Genomic DNA, 24013 nt, shown 5'->3' on the forward strand with positions numbered 1-24013 from the left:
GGGAGTCCTAAGACCTCAGTTACAAATGCTGTCAACTAACAGTAACAGAAGGCCTAACAGTGACATAAACAAATAAGTGGTTTCATTTTTGCTCTCTTCCCTTAACAAGGCAGCCACTGGCATTTGTTCAGCTGCTGCCCAAAGTTGTGAAGAATCCAGGCTCTTTTTATCTTTCTGCTACTCCATTCTTAGCATGTTAGGTTGTATTTTCATGTTTGTGGCTTCAGGTTCATAAGATGGCTGGTGCAGCTCCAGACATCTCATCAGTATTCATCAGGGAAGGGGCCAGGGCAATGGTCAGTGTTGGCTGGGTCCCTTATTTTTTTATGGAAGAAAACAAAACTTTTCACAGAAGCTACCTTTCCAGCTGACTTTCACTTATGTCTTGTTAGCCAGAACTGTTCGTACTTGGAACTCCAGTTGCAAAGCAGGCTGGGAACAAGTATTTTTGTCTGGGGCTAAATACACTGCTGCTTTGCACAAAACTAGAATCCCTTTAGCAAAGAGGATGGAAGTAGTGGTATCAGGTGGAAAAGTACAGTGTCTGCCTTGGTGAGTTGAGCTCTAACTCCTGTGCCTCTATTTCCTTCTTCGCAAGACAGAGCTGTTAGTACTACATTGGAAGGCTGCTAGGAGAATTAAATGAGATCATATGTGCTGGGTGGAACCACACAATGGTGGGAGAATTTATTTCCTGAATTTATTATTGGTATAAAACAAGGACTGTATCCACTGGGGTAGGCTCAGGGGAAGAGGCACATGGCAGAGGAGGTGTAAGCACAGGAGAAGCGAGGGAGGTAGGGTGCAGCCAGGCCTTGGGGCCACCAGGATGGTCCTGAATTTATCTTGAGGCCCCGGAAGATCAGGAAACAGAAAGAGGCTCTCCTCGACTCTGGCCCACTGGAAGGGGCTTCTCAGGGCTTTTAAACATTGGATGTTTTAGGGTGTGAGTTCTGACCCATACATGTCTGTATCTGTGTCGTGTGTTGGGGGGTGGGGCAGGGGTGTTAATGGGTTTTTGGTTTGTTTCAGAGAAGTAACTTTAAAAGCATAACGACCTTGTCTGAGCTGAAATTAAGAAAGGCCACGGGATTTCCCCCCTGCACCCCATCCCTTTCAAGAGGGTTGGGCTCTCAGGAGGCCAGTGAGCTGAGATCTTGCATCAGAACTTCAGGACTTACGAGGGGCAGTGGAAGTGGCCGGGAGCCTGGAAGAGCAGAAAATGAAACCCAAATCATTTCACTGGCTGGGAATTGGGGGAACTTCTGTGTCGTCAGGGGCGGGGTCTTATATCTCTTTTTTTTAATCCTTTATTTTAACTTCCCTAGAGTGTCAGCCCCTGAGGGCAAGAACTTGGGTGTACCGCTGGACCACAGAACAATGCCTGGCACAGAGTAGGTGTTCAGTGAATTTGTGTTAAATGGATGGATGACATTTAGATAGAGAAGCACAGTCGTCCGCAGGATTGGAAAGTCTGGCGTTCGTGAATTAGCAAACACTGAGGTGGGACTGGCTCCATGCCTGTACCGTGGCGCTTTAGGGATGAGCTTCGTAAATCCTTACAGCAGCCCCATCTCTCTTTTAAAGAAACTTCCCTGTGTTTTGTGCCTGCTGGGTCCGGTATTGCTTCCTTACACTGTTGGGACACTTTCCTGGGACCTCCAATAGTGGAGACTAGGGGTTTCTGGCTGCTCATCACCCATATTCCCAAATTCTGGCAAAACCCTCAGTCTCCCTTTGAGAACCAACCCCTCCCTCCACTCTAGTGGGTATGGTTTTGAAAGGGCTGCCTCCGCTCCATGCTCTAGTGTGGCATGTAGTACAGGCTTGACCAATCAGAACACAGCATTCTCCTGACAAATGCGATTGGTTGAAAGGACCTGAGCTGGTCCAATCAGAGTGAACCTTAATTAGAACTTTGCCTGGGGCAGACACTTGCTCTTTTTTTGCTGAACTTGAAACTGGAAGGATGAAGCCCTTGAGAGTCACCTGCCTAAGAATGAACCAGACATCAGAAGGTACAGGAAAGTGAGCTCTGATGACATCATTTGAGCCCCCTTGATCAAGCTGCACCTGAAGTCATGATATTTCCAAACTTGAATCAGTAAATTTATTTTCTGCTTAAGCAGGTTGAATCGGGTTTCTATTTGCAATGACAGAAATCCTGACTGGCAGGGTCTGAAAGTTTTAAGACTGTCACAGGTAAATGCAGCTCGGGATCCTGTGAGTGGAGCAGAAAGACTTGAGAGGTGGCAGGAGTCAGCAGGACCCAGCCTTTTGATTGGCTGGGCAGGTGCCCACAGAGATTTAGAAAATCTGAATGTTTGATGTTGTCCCCAAAAGGAGGACTAAGACCAGAAGAACAAACTTCTCAGACACTTAATTTAGCTCAGTAGCAAGTAGCTCAGACAAGCAAGAGCATCAATATTGGAGTAGACTGCCTCACGGGAGAGTGAGAGACCCATCCCTGAAGGTATATAAGTGGTGGCCGGCAACCATCTAGCCCGAAGTTTCCAGAGGGGATTCAGGTTTTAGGAGGGAGGAGTAAACAGGTAGATGATGCCATGTGTGGCATCTGACCACAGCAACACAGGGGTGGCTTATCGGTCCTGGGGCTCCCCCTCTGGCCCCTGGGAAGGCAGGAGCATGAGGGGATGGGGACGCAGCACCTACAAATTCACACTCTTCCCCGGGGGGGATCTCCAGCACAGAGAAGATGATGAACCGAGCTCTGCAGCCATCTTGCTAAGAAACGTCACAGGAAGAGGACAGCATGGCCAGCGGGGGTGCCATGGAGCTTTGGGTGGGGGCCCTGGAGGGTCAGAACCATCTGGCTGGGAGGGCTGGGTGTGTCCTGGAAGGGAGACAGGCAGTGGGTGAGAATTCGGGGCCAATCAGAATCCACAGCCCACTCCCAGCTCTCCTGGCTCACAGCTCATTCCAGCTCCCAGCTTTTGCTCAAGGTTGGCCAAGTCCTCTCTGTCCCACCCACACTGGAAGCCTTGTGGGTGCCTCCAACCCCTACCCATCCCTCTTCTGTCCCAGTAGCCTCATAACTCAGCCTGTCCTACCTCCACCCCATATGTGGGTGTCAGGTCTCCCCGGCTCAACCGGCCTCTTCCAAGGGGTAGGGGCTAAGGTATCTTTCTGCCGTGATCTTCCCCGCCCTGCTGCAGGGACGGCAGAGGGGGAGCTCAGTGACACCACGCCTTGCCTCAGGTTACCTGGCATTTTCTGACACTTTGAACCTTCCTTCTGGGAATTGGGCTCACAGAGCAGGACCGGCTCAGGCAAATGGACAACCTGAAGCCCCTCTGATGGTCCCTCTTCTGTCCCAGCCTAAATGCCACTCCCGATGAAACCTAGGGCCAGAGCCTGCTGTGTGTGGGGAGCGGGGGGAGGGGGGATGGGGCTCTTACCCCTAGAGGATGCTGCAGGGCCGCTTCTGTGGCCGCGTGGGCTGGGGGCACAGGACAGCCCGGATCGCCTCGTCAAAGACGGTTTTCAGGCCTCTCTGGGTGAGGGCTGAGCACTCCAGGTATTTCACTGAGTCTGGGTTAGGGCAGCAAGAGGGTAGAGGCTAGGTCAGGGCTGGGAAAAATCCCCTCCCAAGCCATACAACTGCACCAGCTGTGGTGGCCACCTGGGCTGTGTCACTCAAAGCAGGGTATTTACCCCTCTGTGCCTCAGTCTCCTCATGTCGGAAAGGGGGAGTTTTACTCAGAGGGAGAGGTTAAGACCCCTCACAAGAGCAGGTCTGTGTCTTTCTTGGACACAAAAGCCCTTAATTTAAGGAAGGATACCTTCCTGGCAAGAAAGGGGCTCAAGCTACGGTGACCAAATTTCTCAGCGCCTCACTTTCTTCTAGAAACTTCCCACATGCCTTCCTCCATCTTCCCCCGGGACGCCTGAGGAACCCGTGGCCCACTCACTAGGACCTTCCAAATATCATCTAGCCAGTCCTTCGCATCTCCCCACTTTACAGATGAGAAAACTGAGGCTCAGAAAAGTCACTTATCCAAAGTCACACACTAGACATTTCCCCTCCCCCAGGGGCAGCTGGGGGCCCTCAGCAAGAGGAATGGGAACTGGGGAGCCCCCATTCCCCCATGAGGGGGACCAGCCTTCTCCCACGTGACCACTCAGGGCTGGAGCACGGGGCACAGACAGTGAGGAAGGCAGGCTGAGCCCCACTCCCAGGGGCAGTGTTCTGTGACGTTCTGGAAGGAACCTGTGAGAGTTCCTGTGTCCATTACAACCCAAGCAGTCTCCCTGAAGTGAGCAACTGAAAAACCCCCCTCTGCGAGAGGGCTGGGGGCCGATTTCAGGAACCAGAGAAGGAGAGGGGCCAGGAGGGGGAACTTTGCTCTTCCGTGGGGGGAAGGAAGCAGACCAACGCCGATCAGCACCTGCTCCCTGCCAGGCACTGAGCTGGGCGCTTCCGACAACCCTGTGAAGAAATTCTGTGATTCCCCGCGTCCCAGGTGAGGAATCAGGCCCAGAGAGGGGATGCCCCGGGGCCAGAGACACACAGCTGGGAGAGGGGAGCCAAGATCTCAGGAGGGGCAGCCCAGGGACGAGGGAAAGAAAGTGTGGGGCAAGGACAAGGAAACCAAGGCTCAGAGAGGATGTCACTTGTCCTGAGTCACACGCTGGATGTCTCCCTTGCACGTGGGAGTATTGTCCCTCTAGGGAGCACAGGCAGTGGTCCCAGGGCTCAGCTGGCAGGTACGGAGCACCCCGAGTTGGGTCTGGGAGTCTCGTCACCATAACCCTCTGTGCCCAGAAGGGTGTCACTGGGCATTTGGCCACTGTCTCTCTGCAAGGGACCATAGCCAGTGTCCACCTCTTTCTTCCACACCCTCCAGCTGCGTCCTCCCTGGCACCTGCCACCCTCCTGCTTCCTGGATCAGTAGTGTCTAGAGAAAGGGTCCTGACTGGAGGCCTGGCCACTCCAGGACCTCAGCCTGTCCCCCGTCTCTGCTCCCCACTCTCCCACTTGTGGAGGCAGCGGACCACCCTGATCATGACTGAGGGAGCCACGCAGCCCGGATTCGAGTCTCGGCTCTGGCACATCCCGGCTGGGTGGCCTTGAGCTAGTGACTTCTCCCTGAGCCTCAGTTTCCTCCTCTGTAAAGTGGGATGATGAGAGTCCCTCCTTCGTATGTGCTATGACGATGAAGCAGGAGAATGCACAGGCCCAGCACCCAGGAAGCGCTCAATCCTGTGATTGGCAGCTGGGATCAGAGCTGCCCCACAACTCGTCACCCTGGACTGGTGGGCAGAGGCAGCTGCTGTCCTCATTAGCCTGCAGGTCCCCCAGGTCTCCCCCTTGGCCTCGGCTTGTCCAAGGCAAGTTCAAAGTCATTAGTCACTGCCCCTGGCCAGCCCCAGCTGGTATTGGCTCCAAGATGGATTGGCTAGAGGCCAAGACAGGAACCCCAAGTCATCTCCTCATGGAGAAAAGACCTTTAGGGAGTGTGTAGGCTGGCTAGTACGGATGGGGAAACTGAGGTCCAGAGAGGGGGAGCCACTGGCCCAAGGTCAGACAGACAGTCAGTGCCAGGACCAGAATCCAGGCTTCCAGGCCCCATCTTATCCCAAAGCTTGTGCTTTAAGAAGGACGGGGTCGGACACAGGCTGGCGAGTCACTGTCTTGGGTGGAAGGAGTCCACGGGGACAGGCTGTTCAGAAAGAAGAGAAGGCAGGGGTGCAATCCCCAATATTTGTGCGGAAAGACCAGAGGGCCTGAGAGCCAGAGCCCCTAGGATGGGACAAAGGACCAAGGGTTTAAGTGGCAGCGGAGGCCCCTGGGAAAGACAGCCATGTCACTGGGCTAGTCACATGAAGGAGGGGGCGACGGCTGTGGTTTCTCTTCCTGCGAAGAGATGTGAGTCCCCAGGGCCCTCCCAGTTCCGGCGGAAGGAAGAGTGGTAGGGCTGAGGGAGGGGTGGTTTGCAGCAGGCCCCACCAATTCAGGGGCCAGACCCTGGGTCTGCAGGGCCCTGTGGTGACACAGAGCACCCTGGGCAGCTGGGTCACTGCTCATAGTGGCCAAACCCCACTGGTGGTCCCAGGCTCTTGGGCAAGGACCCTGTCCCCAGGCAGGTCAGGGCCTGACAAAGGACAGCAGACCTGGACACCACAGAAGAGGCCAGACCCATCGGTCATCACCTCCCTGGTGCAGGCAGCCCTGAGCCACCACGGGGAGGCCCCCAAGCCAGCGGTTTGTGGTCCTGTGTTCAAATCCTGGTTCTGCCACCTACCAGCTGCGTGACCCTGAGAAGTCACTTCTCTGGCCCAGTGGCCGGGAGGCAAAGAGGAGTTGGACTGAGAAGCCAGGAGGGTGAGGACTGGGGGGTGAGAAGGATGCAGAGGGAAAGGCGTCACCCTTCAAACCCAAGCAGAAGCACCACCTCCAGGAAGCCTTCCCGGAAAACCCAAGCTTGACTTTGCTGCTCGTCCTCTGAGAAACCACAGCACACCCCGCTCCATCCCTTCTTCTGTCTGTCCAAATGCACTTATTTCAATATCTGTTTATGGATTATACTAACACTATAATGATAATTAACACAAAGTGCTTCCTATGTGCAGTGCTGCTCTAGGAGCTCATGGGTGTGAATTCATTTAATTCTCCCAACCACCCAGAGCTACTACTGTTGCCATGGTTCACTGATGAGGAAACATAGGCCCAGAGAGGCTAAGTGACTCGTCCAGGGTCACACAGCTAGTACACGGCACACCCAGGGTGGAATCGCACAGCCTGGCCCTGGAAGCTATGTTTGCAATCACCCTGCACCCAGCTCCCCTGTCTGAGCCCGAGCCCTGTACCGATCTCCTTGGCCAGCGCCAGGCCCTGCGGGTAAGTAATAGGCGCCAGCTTCTTCTCCTTCAGCTTCTCGATGGTGTCCTTGTCGTCCCGCAAGTCCAGCTTGGTGCCCACCAGGATGATGGGCGTGCTGGGGCAGTGATGCCGCACCTCCGGGAACCACTGGGCCGGTGGGTGGGGGCAGGAGGTTGTGCAGGGGGTAGGGGGAGAAGAGGGGCACCAAGTTGGGAGGAGATAATAGGGGGTCATGAGGGTGTGTGGGGAGGAGAGAGGACAGGTTAGAGAGTAAAGCTAACTGTCACAGCCCCCTCTGAGACCCCCTCTGAGTCTCACCCCCAGTCCCCCCCGCCAGCCCTGGGTGGCACTAGAGACACACTCTGCCCACATCCTCTGCTGCCCCAGAGGCAGGCCAAAGTCAGCAGTCCCTCCCTCCCATGCTCCCCTCCCTCAGGGTCACCTGCCCCACCCCCCCAAGACCCCTGCTCCATCCTACTCACCTTGGCCCGGACATTCTCATAGGAAGCTGGGCTGACAAGGGAGAAGCAGATGAGGAAGACGTCCTGGGAGGTCAGACAAGGGTTACTCGTGAGGGGAGGCCTGGAGGCATCCCACCTGGGCTCTCCCACACCTGGACAGCCACTGAGGGCTGGAGCAGCCCAGGGGATGCTGGGCGCTTAGGATCCGGCAGAGTAGGGATTCCCTTCCCACCTCTGCACCAGGCTGCTGCTTGTTTATCCAACACTTCCTAAAGGCCAGAGACTGTTCTAAGTGGTTAATCTTCACACAACACTGTAGCGGTGCTGCTGCTACCCCATTCCACAGATGGGGAAAGTGAGGCTTACAAGGATTAAAGCATTTGCCATCTGGAACTCCAGAATCCAGGCTCCTCACCAGGCACTCACTACCTACCCCCCACTCCCCATCTGGTCACCAGCCCCGACGCTTTCCTTGCCACCCTGGAGAGAGAGCCCAGCAGCCACAGAGCCACCTGCAGATGTGCCCCCATCACTCCTCCCCTCCCCTAGCACCCCCAGAGCTGGCCATCCTGAGCTCCCATTGGTCCAGAGTCTGCCTGCCCCACCCACTGAGAACCAGGTGGTGCCAGAGCCCAAGAGGCAGAGGGGCTGGGAAGACAGAGGGCACAGTAATGACAGGGGACTGATGGAGGGCGGGGACTCCTCGAGCTGGGCCTTAAGGGGAGGGTCAGGGTTCACCAGGCAGAGGCAACAGGGATGCAAAGCCCAGGACCACGAGGAGGGGGTGGGGCAGCATACCGTCTGCGGGTAGGAGAGCGGCCGGAGGCGGTCGTAGTCCTCCTGCCCTGCCGTGTCCCACAGCCCCAGGTTCACGGGCTTGCTGTCCACCATCACATTGGCTGAATAGTTGTCAAACCTGTGGGAACAGGTAAGATAGAAGGGTCAGTCTCCAGCCCCAGGGTCTGGGGACTTTTAGTCCATGGTTCCGTGGCAGAGGCCAAGACCCAGAGAGGGGCTACAACAGGACCAAAGTCACAAAGCACTATGCAATTGGGTTTTATTTTTTATTTTTTTTTAAATACTGATCTATTGGGGCTCCCCTGGTGGCGCAGTGGTTGAGAGTCCGCCTGCCGATGCAGGGGACACGGGTTCGTGCCCCGGTCCGGGAAGATCCCACGTGCCGCGGAGCGGCTGGGCCCGTGAGCCATGGCCGCTGAGCCTGCGCAGCCGGAGCCTGTGCTCCGCAACGGGAGAGGCCACAGCAGTGAGAGGCCCGCGTACCGAAAAAAAAAAAAAAAAATACTGCTCTATTACATAAGAAATTTTAAACGCAGTTAAGCATAAAGAGGAAAGCATTGTCTCTACTGTTTTTCTGCCCTTACCTACCTTTTGGAGAGATGATTTTTTGAGGCTGCATAACATTCTCTCCAAGGCATGATCAGAATAAACTTTACCCACCTCCTAGGCTGGACACTGCGGCTGGTCACCCAATATTTGTTGAATGAGTGTTCATTCCCATCTTAGGTTGGGTCCCCCCAGAAGCAAACCCTGAGATGAGGGAGTGGCACCAGTGGTTTATTTGGGAAGTGACTCCAGGCAGCCGAGGGGAAGGGACAGGAGCTGTTGAGCTGTTACTGCGTGGGAACTGGGGCTCCGTCTGGCTGGGGCCACTGAGCTCAGGGCATCCCCCAGTGGAGGCAGGGAGCTGGGGTATTTAACCACCATCTCCATCTCCCGTTAGCAGAGGGAAGTCCTTGGGTGTTAATTCCCTGGCCTTCCAGCCCACCCCTAGTGCACACCAAAAACTGTCAGTTACTGGAGATTTCAGGAAATGCCACTGGCACACACTGGAAAGGCACATGTTGAAGGAATAGGGTGGGGCAGAGGCTAAAATCTCCCTGCCAACACCAGAGAGGCCTCCAGGGCAATCACACAAGCTCCCACTGTGAGGAAACGTCCCAGACACCTCCCTCCCTGTCCCCGACCTGGAAGGAGCTTGTCGTCCCCTCTCTCAGGCAACTGCTTTGCCTTGACTATGAAGTGGTTTTAGTGTGTCTCTGTCCTGCCATGGGCTGTGGGCTCCGTGAGGGCGGGGCCAATGTCAGTTTCATCTCTGAAGACTCAGGACTGGCACCTAGTGAGTGTAGGTGGAACAGAGTTAAACGAAACTGAACTGAAGCCCTTGGGATGCCACCCCCTCCACAAAGTCCTCCCAGAACAGTGCTCAGTGACAGGCTGCAGAAGCCGTAATGCTTCAGAGCAACTCCAAAGACATCTGTCTTGTGACAGGCGACCCCCCCAAAAAACAGTGGGTAACCTGACATGTTTAACACCCCATGCTTGTCCAGCCTTAAGTTCCGTAGATGGCCCTGCTGCCTCCTGCATGGAAAGTTCCTGCAAACGCCCCTCCCCTGGCTCCCCACTCTTCTTCTTTCCTGGTGCTGGGCTGACTCTTACTCATCCTCCCTCCAGTCGCATCTCAAAGTCACCTCCAAGAAGCCTTTCCCGAGCCCCAGCCAGGTCGGGGCCCCCACCCCGTCCCAACTCAGTAATCTGTGGTGAACTCAGCACCCAAACAGCAGACATCAAGCCTGGCTTGCTCCTCACTGCACCAAGGCCAGCATCGCACTTGGCACGTAGTAGGTGCTCTGTGGACCTACTAAAAAATTATGTTTAACCGCATGGAAAGGTGTAAGGAATGTATGAATTAGGATATGGGGGTTAACAGACATGTACTAATACATATGAAATATATAATCACAAAATACCTATGGAATACCAAGAGAGGTCTACTCAACACTCTATAATAACCTACACGGGAAAGGATCCAAAGATGAATAGACAGATACATTGATATGATGAACCAGATTCTGTACACCTAGGAGAAACTACATTTTTATCAAATTTTCTCTGATAATTAATAAAAATTAAATTTAAAAAACAAACAACAAGTAAGGAGATATAAGCTCTTGGGGGTTTGCGCTGGCACATTCCACTCTAATTTGCAGCCTACCACCCATACCGTAGTGGGATTTCAGGCGGAAGGCACTGCTCAGTGAGACAGCGCTGGGCATGATGGGGAAAGAAGTGCCCATGCTTTCTTTGGCTTCTGCCAGAAACACTCCTTTGGGATGAGTTTAGGATGCAGGGACACTCTTTCCCTTAATGTCCAGGCTGAAATTCTGACACCAAAAAGCCCCCCAAGATTCCTTGAGCCAAAGGCATCTGTCTTCTCTGAGCCAACTCCAGGGTCTCAGGGGCCGTGGCAATGGGGAAAGAGCTGGTTCCTGGGACTTGTAGCAGCACCAAGCACCTGCTCTGGGGCTGATCAGAGGGCTAGGGACCTTCATACATTAGGTCTTGAAGTCCCAAGTGACCCAAGACAAAAGAACCTCAAGTTATTGCCATTAGACAGTTGAGGAAACCGAGGCCCCAAGAGGTCAAATAACTTTTCCAAGGCCAGCCAGCCCACAAGCATAGGAGCTAGGATTTGAACCTGGCTTCCTCTGTACACTCATTTGTGAGAGAGTGGACAAATGCACTGCAGGAGGGTTGATTCGCCTGGGGATAGCCACCCAGAAGTGGGAGAGAATGGCAAGTTCCTTGTGAAGCCTTGTCCTGTTTGTGTGACCCTGGGTGAGTAACCCAGCTTCTCTGAGCCTCACTTTCTTCATTGTGAAAAAAGCCCTATCTCTTGGGGCCATTAGGAGGATCTAGAGACAGAGGACGTTCAAGCCACCTCATGGGGAGATGCTGAGAAGCTAAACAATCTCATCCTTAAACATCACCGGCCCCTCACAGGGGACCAGCTGCCAGAGCCTGAGGGATTACTGCAGGGACAATGATCCACAACTCCCGGGGTCCTCTACTTCAGAGACCCACAGGCAGCCAGGACCAGAGGAACCTTATACCACCACTGCGGCCAGCCCTCACTCCCATTTTCCAGATGAGGAAACTGAGGCTCACAGACAGGAAGGGACTTGCCCAAGACCTCACAGTCGGTTGGTGGCAGAGCCAGGACTAGATCCTGTTACCCAATTCAGAAAAGCTCATGGCGTAAGCATCACTGCGACTTCATGGCTGGAGACTCAGCGGAGCTTGAGCTAGGGTCTGGGGGCTGACTGGGAACTGCGGAGAGGGCAGGGAGCTCACACTGGCTGAGCACCCAGGGGTGCCAAGTGCTGTTTCAGGCCCTTCATACTTAGATCATTTCAGTGAGCCCAGGAATTGGATTCTACCATGGTGCCCATTTTACAACCAGGAAACTGAGAGTCAAAGCCCGAGAGTGACCTGCCCACGGTCACACGGCTGGAGTGCTTTCACCCAGAGTCTTTGTGTCTTCTTTCTGCACCCCCAGGGCTGCAGGCCCGGCCCTGACCCCAGCATGGAGAGGAGGAGGGGTATGGGGGGCAGGTGAAAGGGGGCTCAGCGCCGGGCATCACCTGACCACCACCCAAGCCTCCAGGGAAAAGAAGGTGGACTCACAGAACACAGAGACCACAGGGCATGCATGGCTGTGACTTGGGGACCAGGGGGGATTGATAGGTCAGGTGGGGCATGGACCACTGCTGGATTCAGGGCGTGGTCCTCCAGGCAATGGGGAGCCACCGAGGGGCTTCACCAGGCAGGGGTTACATGATCAGCTTTGCATTTGGAAAAGGCCCTCTTGGCCACTGGGTGGAAAAGTCTTGGAGAAGCGTCAGAGGGGAAGCTGGGAGACAGAGCCACCGGTGAGAGAGGCAGGTGGTTGGAGGAGATGGGGGAGCGGAGAGGTGTCCCAGGTGGGATGCGAGGGGATAGAGGGCGTGTACGAGCAGTGGGGAGGCTTGAGCCAGCCGGACACAGTGAGGGAATAACTCACCTGGTGGCAGGAGTATGGGGCGAGGGGGAGGTGCGAGGCCAGGCAGGAAAGCTCAGCAGGGCCTCTGGTACGTCCACTAGGGAGGCTGTACGTCATCCTGTCTATGGGAATCTGGGCTGGATTTGCCAGTTTACAAAAGGAAGGTGAAAGCCAAGTACTGGCCCATCTGACCTAAATTAACCACCTGTGTTCTTCCTTCCCAGAGACAAGCCCCCACAGAGCTGAGCCCCCTGCTGGTGGCTGAGTTCCAGCACCTTCTCAGACAGGCTGGAGCATGCCCTCCCTGCCTGGCAGGCTGGCCCTGTCACTACAGAGCACCAGCGATGTGCTCATCTCTGTTCTAGAAGCAGGTCTAGTGCAGCGGTCCCCAACCTTTTTGGCACCATGTCTTCTTTCATGGAAGACAATTTCTCCACGGAATGCACAGTGGGGGTGGGGGTGGGGGGGCTGGTCCAGGCGGTAATGCGAGCGATGGGAGCCGCAGATGAAGCTTCGCTCTCTCACCTCCTACTGTGCTGCCGGGTTCGTAACAGGCTGTGGCCCGGGGGTTGGGGACCCCTGGTCTGGGGAACTAGACAGACCAGGGCCTTGTCCTCATGGAGCTTCCATCCCAGCAGGAGAAGTCAGATGGGGAAGGGCTACAAAGAATGTCAAGCACGGTGGAAGATGGAGGGGGCCTGGGCGGAGGGAGGGGCTGCTTTAGACAGTGGGCCAGGGAGGGGATACCTCGGCCGGGAACTGAGTGATGGAAGTGGCCAGTGCAGAAGCCTGGAGGAGGCTGGTGTGTCTGGTCCCCGAGGACCAGAAGGGAGTAAGTAAGAGGTGGGTTTTAAGGGAGGAATTTAGGCCGAGGTGTGGCTCCATCTAATTTTCGCTTTTGAAAGCTCACCTGGGCTTCCGTTTGAGAATGGTCATAAGGAGAGGGGAAAGGGGAGAACCCCTAGGGCACAGGTACCTGAGAGCAGGGTCTTCCTGCCTTGTCTTTGTATCCCCAACACCCAGCACAGGGCCATCCACAGAGCAGGCTTCGGTCTCCCCATCTGTGAGACAGGGCTTTGACCCTGAGCTCTTATCCCCCAACCCGCAGGCAGGAAGCTCAGCTCAGCTCTCTCCCTTATCTGATCTGGTCCACTGGCACATGCCTCCGGCTCCAGCAAACCCTACCACCCCCAGCTCCAGAGCTCTCTTGACCTTTATCTCTGTGCCAGAGATCTCAGGCTGCCTGTTTTCCCCAACTCTGCTCTACCCGGCTGTCCCCACCCTCCACTGTCAAGGGCTCAGAGTGGCTTATTTTCCCCTCCCTGTCACAGGGGTGCAAGCACTGTAGCAGGAGCCCCTCTGGGGGCTTGTCCAGAGCCGAGTAACTCCATATGGAAGACAAAGAGGGTGGGATGCAGGCCTGGCTACATACCTGGCAGGGTCCAACACAAAATGAAAATGCATGGACCCTTGTTCAAACATTAAGAATTTCAGGATGGGGGCATCTGAGCATTAAACCAAGTGCAGAACCCACCTGAGTGTGTGCCTGCCTAGATGGCTCACCCAGGAGCCGGCCCTGCTCTCTGACCCAACCCCTCAGAGTCCTAGGAAGGTAAACCTTGTCTGGTCCATTCTGTCTGTCCTTCCACAAGGTTGTCCAGGACAACCGAATCCACTCAGGGCCACCAGGGGCCAGTGTCTCCGGGCTGCTGAGCGCAACTGGCCCTACCTTGGCTTCTGCTGGTCCCGCCATCTTGCACCAGAGAACTCGCCTCCCATCTCCCTGCACAGGGAAGGCGCCTGGGCAATGAGCTTGGCATGTCCCAGCCCTGCCCCTCCCCTTAAAGAAAGGGAAACTGAGGCTCACTGAGGGGAAGCAATTGGTCTAAGATCTTTGAGCAAGTGGGCCCTCCAGCCCAGCTGCAACAGGCAGAGACAGGACATAGGTAGCGCCAGCACAGTCCTGGTGACAGTGGCCTTCTGCAGGAGCTGCCTTCACCGATTCTGCACCTGCCTTCCCACTCGAGGCTAGAGCCAGCCCTCCCTCAGCACCAGCAGGCATTTGGTGATTGATGGTGAGGGTGTAGGTAAGGGCCAATGCAGAGAGGGGCACTGGCGCCATAGGGGGAGATGGGAAATGAACTGGGGCAGAAATCAGTTTTCCAGGCTTCCTACCCAGGTTTCTCTGCCCTCTCCTTGCTGCCATCCTCCTGCCCGGGCTGGGGTCCCTGAGGCAACTGGAGCCAGGGCCAGTGTCCCAGGGAGAAATATCAGTAGAGGGAGCCCAGCCCACCTGGTGACCCTGGGGGACAGGCCCCTCAGCTGCTGTGAGCCTCAGCTTCCCCCTCAGGCACCCTGGGGCTAGAATAATAGCCACCTCCTCCCATGAGCATCAAATGAGGTCACACATGTATGACATTTCATCCAGGGACCAGCACACAGTAGGCCCTTGATAGATGGTAGCAGTGATCCATCCTCCTAGGGCCTCTCCATGAAGTTCAATTCAGGTCGACTCAAAACAGATATATCGTGTCTAAGGCAATGTGTAGACTGCGCTGTGCGTAAGACACTCTCCTAAGACAACGGGGAGACCCAAAAAGACCTGGACGTGGCCCCCTGCCCTCCATAGGCTCATGATCATGGGAAAGATCAGATAAAATCTCCCTGGGGAGTGAGAGACACTTTCAGGCTAGATCAGAAATGCTTCCTGGGGGAGCAGGCACTGGAGCTGGCCTGGAGGTCTTAGACATGTGGACATGGGAAGGAAAAGCATTCCAGGCAGCTGGAGCAAAGGCCCTGAGGTGGAAATGCCCAGGGAGTGTTTGGTGACCAGGGGCTGGAAGCAGACGGGACAAGAAGCAAAGTACTGGGCTATGAAGCTAGAAAGGAAGGTGGGAGAAGGCCACACAGAGCCTTGGATGCTGTGCTATGGAGTTGGGGGGCTGTCCTGAGAGGGATGGGGCCACCGAGCATCCGTGAGAGGGGGCTGGTGCTTCCCATTCACCCCACATACTCCTACATACCTGTGCGTCAGGTGACAGCCCTGCCACCACATCCAACACGAGGGCAGGCCTCCAGGTGGCACTGCCCTCTCCCCCGACACACACGTGGGCCCTGATGTCTCTGATCTCCCGGTGTCAAGGCCCTCCACTGCTCGCCCCAGCCCCTCTTCCACCCTGCTTTTGCTCACACCAGCCCTCCGCGTCTCCCTGCTTGAAGGCCCCCTGCTCCCTGGCGCCTCTTCTGCACCTCCCCACCCCGCGGCAGCCTCTCTCCCCTCTGGGAGCCCCCGGCACTCATCCCGGCGCTGGTTGCTGCCTCCCTGGCTGAATCAGTGGGCAGCTCTGCCAGGCAGAGACTGGCTGGAGGCTGGCTTTCAGGCTCACAGGATGTGCCTGAAAAGGGGGTGGGCTTGGTGATGCGTGTCTCCCCAGCCTCCGAGCGCCCCGCCCACACACAGAACTCACACGGTGGGGATGTACTCTCCCGGGAAGGCGTTGGTGGTGTAGCTGATGAGCAGGCAGGTCTTGCCCACGGCTCTGAAAGACAGGAAGTTCGAGAGGACAGTGGTCATGAGCCCTGCCCGAGACTCAGGGAGGTTTCTCAGCACCTGCCCAGTCCCCTAGCCCAGCCCCCAGAGAAGACCCAGGCCCACCCCTGTGGGCCTCAGGGTCCCCGTCTGAGAATCCCTGTATCAGCGTTCTCACACCTAAGAGTCCTAAGAGTCATCTGGGGTGTTTGTTAAAGGACAGACTTCAAGGTCCTACTCCAGAGATTCTGAATCAGAGGTGTGGGCTGGATCTGGGAATTTGTATTGTAACAGTCTTCCCCAGGTGACAATGATGTGAGACAGAGGGTTAAGAGCAGGGTCCCCAGGAGGCCCCTGGTACCTGTCTGGGCTCTGCCATCACTCCCCTGGGGTCCAGATCCCAGCTTCATCAGCCACCCAGTGGTAGCACGATCTTAGGCAAGTCACTTAACCTCCCTATGACTCAGTTTCCCCATCCAGAAAATAGGGATAAGATGAGTTCATCTCATAGGATGGACTGAGAGGTAAATTAGACGAAGCCGGTAAAAGAACTGAGCACGGTCTTGCATAGTGTAGCAGCCGGCAAATATTGGGGAAAGCCTGACCCTCCTCTTTCCCTCCCACCTCACCATGGCAGTTAAGAGCATGGAGTTTAGGAATCAGAGAGACCAGGGTTCAAATCCCATGAGGTCTCGGGCAAATGACAACTTCTTTGAGCTTCAGTTTTCCCAACTGTAAAATGGGCCTAATATTAGGGTTGGTGGGAGGATAAAACAGAGGAGTGTGACTAAGCCCAAGGCCTGCACATAGTAAGTACTAAGTTAGCAGTGATCACCATTACTCGTGCAGTCTTCGCCCTCTCTCTGCTGGGCTGGGAGGGGGAAGGGGGCACAGGTAGCCCTGGGCCTTCCCCTACCCAACTTGGTTTCGTCACTTCCTGCTCCGAAAGGACCTGCTGCCCTCTTCTCCCCACCCCCTCCCCCGGGCCTGCCAACAAGGTAACTCTAAGTGACTGGAACATTGCCCTTGGCTTCCGCCCTCCCCTCCTCAGATCAGATATAAAGCAGAAGTGAGCAGGGCTGGACAGGCGGGCAGATAATGTGCATCAGAATCAGCCCACCCCAGGCCAGGAAAATCGAGTCACTTAAGGCCTCAGGCTGCTCCTCAGTAGGATGGGAGGGTTGGATAAGAGGCCCGCCCAGTCAGACCACGCAGGAATGTGTCGGGGTTGCACCTACAGAAAACCCCAGGTGGTACCTGCAGGCTGGACCCTAAGACTGTGCTGCCAGCAGGCACGAGAGATGGGCATATCAAAGCTGTCATTTTACAGATGAGGAAACTGAGGTCCGTCGGGGGACACGACGACCTGAGGTCGCTGAGATCTAACAGCTGAGAAGGTGCCTCGGCTCAGCCTGGCCCACACTGACCCCCCAGTCTCCCTCCCACCCCTTCCTCCTCCTTCCCCAGCTCTGTCTCTCACGCCCCTCCCACTTCTGCTCCTAACCCACGGACCCCACACAACCTCCCCAGCCACGCAGGCTGAGGCTCAGGAGGCCGGCTTCACTGAACACACTTACGTGCAGGACAACCAGTCAAAATATCTCAAGGGACCCCACATCAACCCTGCGGACATGGGCCTCTTTCCAGATGGCCAAGCTGAGGTTCAGAGAGGCACTGTGACTTGCCCAAGGCCACACAGCAGCGCAAGCCAGTGACTAGAGCCCAGGTCAGCCTGGGGACCCACCTCCCCAACCCCCGAGCCGGCATCCACAGAATCGAAGCCTGAGGGCCCATGGGAGACCAGCCTCAGCTCTCAGGGTGCAGGCGAGGGGCCCCAGGCACCCCCAACCCTAGTCCTGTACTCTCCACCCAGGCAGCTTCCGGGGTGAGGTGGGCAGAGAGAGTGGAGCTGTCCTCAGCCCACCCCTGGGGCTCCCTCTGGGCCTGGGAGAAAAAGGGAACTGTTCCTCTGGCGGCCTCCCAGGAACCCCTCCATCTGCAGGGCAGGGGGCTTCCCCAGGGGCGCCAGGGCGGGAGGGTCCAGGGCTACCCCGGGACGGAGCTGTCAGCAAGTCCAGCCGGGTACCTACCCATCTCCCACCACCACACACTTTATGGCCTGCATCGTGTCCAAGGCCTGGAGGGCGGTGGTGCTGACAGCTCAGGGCCCGGAGCGCTTCTGCAGACACGGGGGTTTGGAGAGCTGGAGAGGCACCCTGAGCAAGGAGCAGCCGCAGCGGGACAGGAGGCAGGAGGAAGCGGAAGGGGAACTTACCCAAGCTGCTGCCCCCACAGCCGTTTGCAGAAGGCGGAGCATGAGGTCTGGCCAAACGGCTCAAGGGTGGGGTGGCCCTCAGGGGCTGGGCTGGGCCTCTGCCACCCCGTGGGCATCCCTGCTCCGGGACACCAGCAGGAGACCTGGGGACCCTCTGGGCTGGAGACTCACTTCCATGGGCAGGGCCAGAGCTGTTCTCCAAGAACCTGAGGCTCCTAAGAATGTAGTTCACCTCAGTTCTGGTCAATAAGCATTTAATGAGCACCTACTGTGTGCCAGGCACAGGATCGGGTACTGGTGAGTCTAGGATGTGAGCGGGAAGATACGACTTCATCACAGGTGTTCATAAAACAAGGCAGGAAGTGATGGGGCCACAGAGGATTGACAGGGAGGGGACCTCAGAGTTACACAGAGGGCGAGCTAGGGCCTTTCAGGTGGCCTTGAAGCTGGCACTTGAAAGCTAATGTCAGAGATAGGGCTCTCCAGAGGGGAAGACATGGATGCTCCCCAAGTGGGGGCCATTGTGGGACCCCCTGAGTGTGAAACGATGGGAGAGATATGGTGGGGGGATATGATGGGGCAGGAAAGGAGGTGGGGATCAGCTGACAGAGAAGGGGAAATGTCAAGGGAAATGATGGGCAGTGCCCCATGCCAGCCAGGCCCTGTGCTGGAGGCAGCCCTGGGGGACCGTGCACCCTGGCTCAGGAGCTGTGTCCCATTTGAATGATGCTGAAACAGAAGGTCTTAGAAGCCAGTTGATTCACTAGGATCACCCAGCCTGAACTCAAACCCAGGGCCAGGTGACTCCAAACTCTTCTGTCACCCCGGCTGCTGTCTGGGGGACAAAGCCTGAGTTCTGCAGTGGGTGGGGAGGGCGAGTGCGCCCCCTCAGCCTCGAGGAGCCTCGGGATCTGAGCAGCACTGGATCTCCGCAGCGGGCTTCAAGTTCACTCTTCTTTGCCACCGCTCCCCATGCCCAGCACCCCTCCGGCTGCAGGGACAAGGGACAGGAGGGGATGGGCAAAGCCACTCGTCACCCACCCCGGGTGGGTCACTCAGGTCAAACCAGGAAACCAGCCAGAGAATTTGGAGCGCCGGGTGCTGGGCAGCCAGCGCCACTCCCACTCTATCCCCCCCACCTCCCCCCACTCCACTCCCGTCACTCCAGCATCTGGATCTGAACCTTCCCAGACCTTCCACACAAGTTACAGGGTTCCCAAAGACAGCTTCTGCCGAAATGGAAATGCTACCTCCCCAAGGACCTGCTCCAAAAACTTGGCCAGCCAATGAGTAAAACCTGCCAACAAACTTTGATGTCTTTGCTCTGTGCTTTGCATGGGCTGAGCTGAGACAGTGGAAAGCACTTCACGGCACCCAGCCGGGGTCAGGAAGGCCAAGCATACCCCCATGACCCACCCTGGGCACCTCACAGGCCACCTAAGGACTTTGTTCTGACTATTCCCCCAAATCCACATTCTTTTCCCAACCGCTGCAATCCCGATTCCATAGGAAAACCTCTGTGTTCATCTAATAAAAACAATGTACTAAGTGCAATGTGGGATCCTGAATTGGATCCTGGAACAAGAAAAAAAAATTAATGGAAAAAGTAGTAAAATATAAGACAAGTCTGAAATTAGATAATACTATTGTACCAAGGTTAATTTCTTAGTTTCGACAAATGCACTGTGGTTATGTAAATGCTGTGAACGTAAGGGGAAACTGGGTGAAGGATATGGTGAATTCTCTTACTGTCCCTGCAATTTTTCTGTACATCTAAAATTATTCCAAAATAAAATGTTTATTTTAAAAAGAAGAAAAGAAAAGAAAAAAGAATAATGCACCTCTTTGGGAAGACACAGCCAATGAGTATGGTCACGTGACTCGGAAAGAGCTATATGTACTGGGTTTTATCCCCCATTTGTCCCCTGGGGTGGAGCTTCCTTGTGCAGTAAACAACCTACTCAACCATACATGGCCATGACAGCCATGTCACCTGCCCTCCACCCTAAGAAAGCCGCTTCTCCAGGAAAACCCAAGCAAAATTCTTCCGAAATTAGGTCCACTCGACTCCCTCCTTCATTCCACGTGCACCCATTATACACCACTTGAATACCTGGCTCTGGTCTTGGTACTGCTGTGGATACAAAACAAGGAAGACAAGAAGTTGCCCCTGAAGAACTTGTGACCTGTAATGAAAGTGACTCAGGGACCTTGAGATGGCCCCGATCTGCCGGTGGCTCTGGGGCTGTGAGGATAGGCCAGGGTTGGCAGGGGAACAAGATAGGGAGTGAGGCAGCCTGGACCACAGCCACCAGGTGTCTGCGAGGCTAGAAGGGCAGTGGCAGTCTCTGCGTGCTTCCAGCTCAGCGACTACTGCTCTAAGCCCAGGCTGGTGGTGGCTCTATTGTGCCCCCACTTTACAGATGAGAAAACCAAGTCCCAGAGAAGTTCATGAATCTGTCCCAGATGACGCGGCACGCTTGTAACCACTACACTGGAAGTGAACGTAGGTCTCCTTGTCCAATACTCTCATTTTACAGATGGGGAAACTGAGGCTCTTGTGCATGAGACCAAGGCCAAGATTCAGCAGCCCCGGTCTCCTGTCCAGGCAGTGCAGCAGCCCTGGCCTCCTGTCCAGGCCTCTTCACCTTTTCTTTTTCTTTTTCTTTTTTGTTTTTAAATATCTATATTGAGACATAGTTTGCATAAATGAATCCATTTAAAGTGTACAATTCTACTCATTTTCACAGATACATACACCCATGATATCTCCACCACAGTCAAGACGCCAAACATCAGAGAACATTCTCATTTCCGTGGAAGGTTTCCTCGCACCCCTGCGCTGTCCATCCCCCCACCCCCTGCACCCTCGCATGGAAGCTCTGAGCTGCTTTCTGTCATTACAGATTACTTTGCATTTTCTAGCGTTTCACATAAATGGAATCACGGCGTTCGGCCTCTTGCACAGGGTTTCTTTCACACGGCGTGTTTCTGAGATCCATCCGCTTGCTGCTGCCTGAACCATGGTCCGTCCCCTTTCATTAGCGAGCAGCCTTCCATCCGGGATGTGTCACCCTTTGGTTATTCATCCAGTCAGTCCTCTTCTAACCACACTTTGCAAACTCACTGAATCACAGAAGCACGGGGCCTCTGGGCGTGCGTAGAGGCATCATAAAGGCCATCTTCATCCAACCCCACCTCTGCACTTCTGGTATCCATTGCTTGGTTCATTTCTCACTAAGCAGTCCCGTTCACATACCTCCAGTGACAGGAAACTCATTCCCTTAGGAGAGAGTCTTTTTCACCCTTGGGCAGCCGGGCCTGTTAGAAAACCCTTCCTCATTTTCAGCCCAATCCACCCCCTAGATTGTGTCCACAGAGATCCTAGGACTTATCCAAGGGCTGCTCAGATCAGTCACCTCCCTCCTCCCCACCACAGGCCTTAGGGTTCCCGAAGTACAACCTCCACCCAGCGGTGTGTTGGTAAATGTTTAACCTAGAGCCCTAGTTCAGTTATCTCTGCTTGTGTGTAACACTGCATGATATGACTATATCAGAATGCATTTATCCAATCTCCTGTTAATGCATATGCATGAGGCTTGCAATGTTTGCTTTACAACCAGTTCTGCTGCGGATATATGTGGACTCCTGGAGCTGGTGGGTGAGGTTTCTCCAGAAGTGGGACAGCAGAGCTGTAGGGCACCTACATCTTTCACCCTAATACAGAGTGAGAAGCCATTTTTCAGGGGTCCTCATGGTACACACCTTCGGCCACATTTGGCCTTGTAAGACTTTACACTTTTTGCCAACCTATGGGTGTGAATTGGCATCTCACTGCAGTTTTAATTTATATTAACGTTTTTCTGGTGATGTTGTGCATCTTTGCAGGTATTTGTTGGACGCTGGTGTTTCCTGTTCCATAAATTATCTTTTCGTATCTCTTGTCCATTTCTCTACTTTCTGATACTTATTTGGAGAAGTTCTTTGTATATTCTGATTTTCTTTTTTTTATTTAATATACTATCCCATTGCTTCTATTTATTTATTTTTGGCTGCGTTGGGTCTTCGTTGCTGCACGCAGGCTTTCTCTAGTTACAGCGAGCAGGGGCTGCCCTTTGTTGCGGTGCATGGGCTTCTCATTGCAGTGGCTTCTCTTGTTGCAGAGCACGGGCTCTAGGCACGCGGGCTCCAGTAGTTGTGGCATGCGGGCTCAGTAATTGTGGCTTACAGGCTCTAGAGTGCAGGCTCAGTAGTTGTGGTGCACGGGCTTTGTAGTTCTGCAGCCTGGGAGATCTTCCCGAACCAGGGATCAAACCCATGTCCCCTGCATTGGCAGGGAGATTCTTAACCACTGCGCCACCAGGGAAGTCCCTGTATATTCTGATTTTCAAACTTAAATTTGCTATATGCATTACAAATCTTTTTTTTCCAGTCTTTGGGATGTCTTTTAATCAACTGTGACTTTTAATGCACAAATTTTCACTTGGATGTAGTCTAATTTAAATTTCTTCCCTAGAGACTTGTGCTTGTGGAGTGAGTCTTGCTTACGAAGTCCTTCCCTACTCCCAATTTCATAAAGACGTTCTACCGCATTTTCTTCTAAAACTTCTAAAGTTTTGTTTCCCATATTCAGGTCCTTACACACTTGGGATGGATTTTAGGGTGTGGTAAGATAGGATTTCTTCAATTTTTGTGAGATTAAGGATTTAATTTCCTCATCTCCATGACCAGTTGTTCCAGCACCACTTAATGAGGAGAGCTGCCTGCCTTGTCCCTAGTGAGCTGCAGCCAAGCTATCTCATGGCAAATATGTCTGTAGGTGTGTGAGTCTGTTCTTGGTCTATCTGTCCACCCTGGAGTCAGCATCACACTGCTTTAATTACTGAAATTCTATGTCAGGTCTTTATATCCAGCAGGGCAAATTCTCCTCTCTTGAACTTTTTCAAAATTGTTATAATTGTCACTGACCATTTGCTCTTTCATAGAAATTTTAGAATCAGCTGGTCAAGTTCCAAGAAAAACTATGTCAGGATTTTGATTAGAATTTTATTCAATTTATAGAGGAACGTGGGGGAGAATTGACATCTTTGTAACATTCAATCTTCCTACCCACTAACATGTCATATTTCTTCTTTACAGCTTTCAATAAAGTTTTATAATTTCCCCCAGAAAGGTCATGCACTTTTTTTTCATTAGATTTATTCATTGATACCTTATTACTTTCAGTGTCATTGTAACTAAAACTTTTTAAAATTGCATTTTCTATTTGTTGCTTATATGTAGGAGAATGTCAGATGTTTCAGATTGAATTTATGTATATGGCAACTTGGATGGAAATTCTTATTATAATTTATCTAGAGTTTACCTGTTGGAGAGTTACTAACAAGTCTAAGACCGTCTTTGTAGACAGTCTTATCTGTGGAAAATGACAGTTTTATTTCTTCCTTCCCAATTTTTGTAACATAATTCCTTAGGTTGAATAGATTCATTGATGGCAGGCATCTTTGCTTATTTCTGATTTTTAAAAGAATGTTTCTAGTGTTTCACCACTGAGGCTCTTGGCAGATATTACCAGTATACATTATTATCAGTTAAAGATAATTCTTTAATTCTGCTATTTAATTCTTTAATTCTGCTATTCTGCTGATAATTCTGCTATTCTTAGTAACAACAGTTTTGTTTTGATCATATGTGTTTAATTTTATTGAGTGCTTTTTTTTTCTGTATCTATGGAGAGGATGTGGATACATTAATACACACTTACCCGTGAATTCTTGCATAAACCTGACTTAGTCGCTCTGGGGAATACTGCTGGCTCCCAACAGCCATTCTCCACTTCTTCTTTTTAAGAACAGAGCTCTGGGGCTTCCCTGGTGGCGCAGTGGTTAAGAATCCACCTGACAGTGCAGGGGACACGGGTTCGAGCCCTGGTCCGGGAAGATCCCACATGCCGCGGAGCAACTAAGCCCGTGCGCCACAACTACTGAGCCTGCGCTCTAGAGCCCACGAGCCACAACTACTGAGCCCGCGTGCCTAGAGCGTGTGCTCCGCAACAAGAGAAGCC

At 53.8% G+C, this 24013-nt stretch overlaps 1 protein-coding gene across 1 annotated transcript; it reads right to left on the minus strand.

Annotated features, from left to right (window-relative positions):
- Positions 1 to 211: 211 nt before the first annotated feature.
- Positions 212 to 17901, minus strand: RAC2 (Rac family small GTPase 2). Its single transcript, XM_082634481.1, has 7 exons — positions 17765 to 17901; positions 15613 to 15684; positions 8104 to 8221; positions 7327 to 7389; positions 6832 to 6991; positions 3420 to 3552; positions 212 to 2854 (listed from the first exon to the last, which is right to left on the minus strand). The coding sequence occupies exons 1-6, from the start codon at positions 17797 to 17799 to the stop codon at positions 3422 to 3424; spliced, it is 579 nt and encodes a 192-aa protein (XP_082490607.1). The 5' UTR covers positions 17800 to 17901; the 3' UTR covers positions 212 to 2854; positions 3420 to 3421.
- Positions 17902 to 24013: the final 6112 nt, after the last annotated feature.

The sequence above is a fragment of the Mesoplodon mirus genome (genome assembly GCF_964341445.2).
Source record: "Mesoplodon mirus genome assembly, chromosome: 11".
NCBI classification, from domain to species: domain Eukaryota; kingdom Metazoa; phylum Chordata; class Mammalia; order Artiodactyla; family Ziphiidae; genus Mesoplodon; species Mesoplodon mirus.